The sequence below is a fragment of the Uranotaenia lowii genome, chromosome 3, assembly GCF_029784155.1.
Source record: "Uranotaenia lowii strain MFRU-FL chromosome 3, ASM2978415v1, whole genome shotgun sequence".
NCBI lineage: Eukaryota > Metazoa > Arthropoda > Insecta > Diptera > Culicidae > Uranotaenia > Uranotaenia lowii.
This window is the reverse complement of record NC_073693.1, coordinates 51,531,997-51,535,619: the sequence shown is the minus strand read 5'-3', so window position 1 is coordinate 51,535,619 and position 3,623 is coordinate 51,531,997. Positions and strand designations below refer to the sequence as shown.

At 34.7% G+C, this 3,623-nt stretch overlaps 1 protein-coding gene across 1 annotated transcript; it reads right to left on the bottom strand.

Moving 5' to 3' along the window:
- Positions 1 to 2,304: 2,304 nt before the first annotated feature.
- LOC129756834 (MIT domain-containing protein 1-like) lies at positions 2,305 to 3,291 on the bottom strand. Its single transcript, XM_055753865.1, has 3 exons — positions 3,029 to 3,291; positions 2,530 to 2,968; positions 2,305 to 2,468 (listed from the first exon to the last, which is right to left on the bottom strand). Exons 1-3 carry the CDS (start codon positions 3,147 to 3,149, stop codon positions 2,312 to 2,314), a joined length of 717 nt encoding a protein of 238 aa, XP_055609840.1. The 5' UTR covers positions 3,150 to 3,291; the 3' UTR covers positions 2,305 to 2,311.
- Positions 3,292 to 3,623: the final 332 nt, after the last annotated feature.

Here is a 3,623-nt window from a genome sequence, read left to right as displayed (position 1 = left end):
TTTAAGAGTAAGAGTAATTTTTCTGTTAAAATCTCAACAGTTTATGTGAAAATAATTTTATAATAAAAGAAGTCAAAATAGCCAATTCCCGAAACCGGCGGACTAAATGCGCATATTTATGTTTAAAGTTATTACATGCACACATGCAATATTTTGAAATTATTTAATTGAAAATGGTAGAAACGGATGTCAAGCATACGTCAAGGCTGAAACCTGAAACTTTGGTGAAATTTTTTACATCACTAGTTCTTTTGCATGAAACATAGTTAAGTATGCCATATGGCTATATTTCATGGTAATATTTTGTTCATATTGTATTTTTATCAGATCAGAATGAAGTTCTTCTTTTTTCGCTGTAAGATCGTGATTTGAGCATAGATTTAATGTTTAAATGATAGAAAGTAAAAAATTTATAAGAATAATCTATTTTTCTTGATATATGCATTTAACCTGCCTTGATATGGGCATTCAGAACCTGTCTCTTATTCCAATATCTGATTATTTATAACTTTGCCAAAAGCTTCAATTTGTTGAATTTCCTATTTCCAGATGAAAAAGAAAGAAAAACCATTAAAATAGTTGTTCACAGAATCTGGACGCACAATAATTAAAGTTCAATATATTATAACAAAACTGACAAAAATCTTGTTTGAATTTTTAAATTTTTTCGACTTTACATAACAATTTATTTTTTTCATGCCATGTGTTAAAAGCGTTTTACCCTCAAACTGCACTGATTAGATATGATGAATCTCTAGCCATATCGTCAATCGGCTGTATGCGCATATTACCCAACATGCGCATTTAGGAACATTTCTCCCTATATAAAATTTGATAACACAAACTAGAACACATTTTGAATTCATTTCAAAGCCTTTACACTATATTTCGCATCTAGGAAAAAGGACCCTCAGCATAAAAAAGGGAAAATTTTGGAGATTTAGACGAATAACAAAATTTAAAAAAAAAATTTTTTCTCCTTTAAAAAAAGTTGATCCATATGAATTTAATTTAAACTTTTTGATTAAACAAATAAAAATATAATTATTGTCGGTATAAAAAGTCGAGAGATTCCATACCATAACAAGTAGTGTCATCACTTCAAGTTGTAATGTGTCATGTCAACAAGTTTAGTAGTACATGGCGAAAAAAATATCAACATGAACAGGGGAAGGTATTTGGGTACGAGATATGTTTCCATTTACAAACCTTTCTGCATTGCGTTGAATAGCTTGAAAACTTTTTAACCAATCAGGGCTTCCATACAAGTTTGTTGGCATAAGTCGAGAACTTATCAAGCAAAAGGAAGTGAGGTTGTTTGCGTACGAATATTTTGAGACCCTCCTTTATTTCTGGATGGAGTCGGTAAGAAGGTGTCTGGTGTCTGTTTATATTATATTTGGCCCAATTTGAAAACTTGCGAATGCGAAATGTTAAGCAATTTAGTTACTTAAAAATGATTTTATAGCAGTTCGTGAGCACTTCTTCTTGCATTGGAAAAGGGAAAGGGCTAGAAGCTTATATCATAAAACATACATTTTAACATCATTATAAACTCTATGAAGTTTATAAAAATAGAGTAAAGTAATAGAGGTTTGAAATGCCGTCTAACTAGATTTCAATTATTTTAACTAATTAAATTTCTTTGGAAGGTGTAAATTTTTTATTTCATTCAGCACCAAAAATTGGCATCGCTGTGCTCTCCAAATTTATTTTAAATTGTTGGTAAAACAAGGTATCATGAAAGTTTCAGTAAAACTTCTCTGTGGTAAAATCTACACTTGGCATGATTATGGTATCCACATATAAAAATTGAGTTTTGGCATTGCACCACATTTATTCGGGTAAAATTACACCAAATTTTAATTTCATGGCATGATAGCAAAATTAGGTAAAATTTTACCATAAAAGTCTGCTCGGATGATCACCCAATTTGAAGCTAGAAAAGTTAGAATTTTGGGAGAAATAACCAGGGGCTTGTGATATAGCTCAGTTGGCAAGTCAGTTGCTTTTTGAGCCGATGTCCGTGAGCTCGATCACAGTTGTATCAATTTTTACAATTTTTTTCGGGAACAATATACTTCATGGATATGGAGGATAGATATTTCAAATGTTTTTGAAATATACATAGGTAATGATAAAACTCTTGGCAGGTAAAAGAAATTTGTTAAACCTTGATCAGTAGCTAGGTACATGGGTATGTATCTTTTTTCAACATTGATTCCAAGCAAAATCGAATAAAACAGTGAGAAAGTTTTTTTTTCGGACTAAAGGGGAACACAAATGGTTCGTTTTGAAGTTTTTATTCACTCTAAGATTTATCATTTTCAGGACAGTAAAATACATCGATATTGGTTTCCCTACACTCACGAAAGTGATAGTTGAATGCTCCCAGGCTGTATTTGCTCCCCACGGGTTTAAAATAATTAAGTCCGCGTCCAATTTTTATGATGTATCCATTGCTGAGGCTGTAAAAAAAGCAGAAAATTATTTTTAAAATTTAAAACAGATCATTCAAAGACAACTAACATCACTTGTCGGTCATGCATATGCTCGGAATATTCCACGAAAAATTCCACTCCCTGTTTCTTAAGACTTTCCTGCAACGTCTGGAAGGCCCGTCCCTGTTCGTCGTTCTGTTTCTTATCCCGAACGGTCAGCAGCTTAACAAACTTTAGATTCCTACAGCTGGTGACGGCCAGCTCGCACAACATCACCAGATTGCAAATCTGATAGTGATCCCGCACGTACGGTTCCTCCACCATCAGTTCCTTGACCTCGTCCGTCATATATTTGCCGAAGACCCTGGCGTAACTGTAACCTGTTGCACCGTCCACGACGTGAATTTTGTCACGGATTTCCCCCCGGCTGCGCCAGCGTGTGATTAGCGCTTTCACCTGCTCTGCCCGGTTCATGTATTCGATAATCTTTGCCTGGAAGTGCTGTTTCCGTTTCGGGTCCACTTCAGCTGGTAGGGACGAAAAATTGAAAAATGAGTCGCTTTTTTTTAAATCGAACAAAGACTCACCTTTGGATTCCTTGAGCAGTGCTTCGATGCCATCTTCATACAATTTGAGCGATTCCAACTTGCGCCCGTTCAGGTCGTATTCGATGGCTTTCGTGAGCAACGTTATGGCAATTTGTGCCATTTTTTCAGGTGTTTTCAACAATCTAACGATAAAATAGGTATACTAGCTTTATTCTACATAACGAAATTTATACGAGTAACTTTGATGCGTATCCTGTTGGCGTTTTGTTTACCTACGCGTACGAGGAACAGCTGATGACGAATCGTTGTTTATGAATGGAATCGAAACGTCAAAAGTCAAGCACAGTAATTCAAAAGGTCTCAAAATCAACATGAAGTTTCAATATTGCGAAAAAAATATTCGTTGCTTGCACTTCATTTTTCCCGAAATAATGAAATTTTTATTCATTGAAATTTTTTTGTTTTTACGACTTTTTGAAAAATAACTCCTAAAAGAGAAAAAGATTCGATCAAGCAGTTGCGTTTTGGTTCCTTTTTCCAATAAGAACGACGTCCATCAGCTGATTGAAAGGAGTCCCCCATTTTCATTTTCGGACGACCGACCGTAGGCGTCTAGAAAGGGACGTCGTCGCCT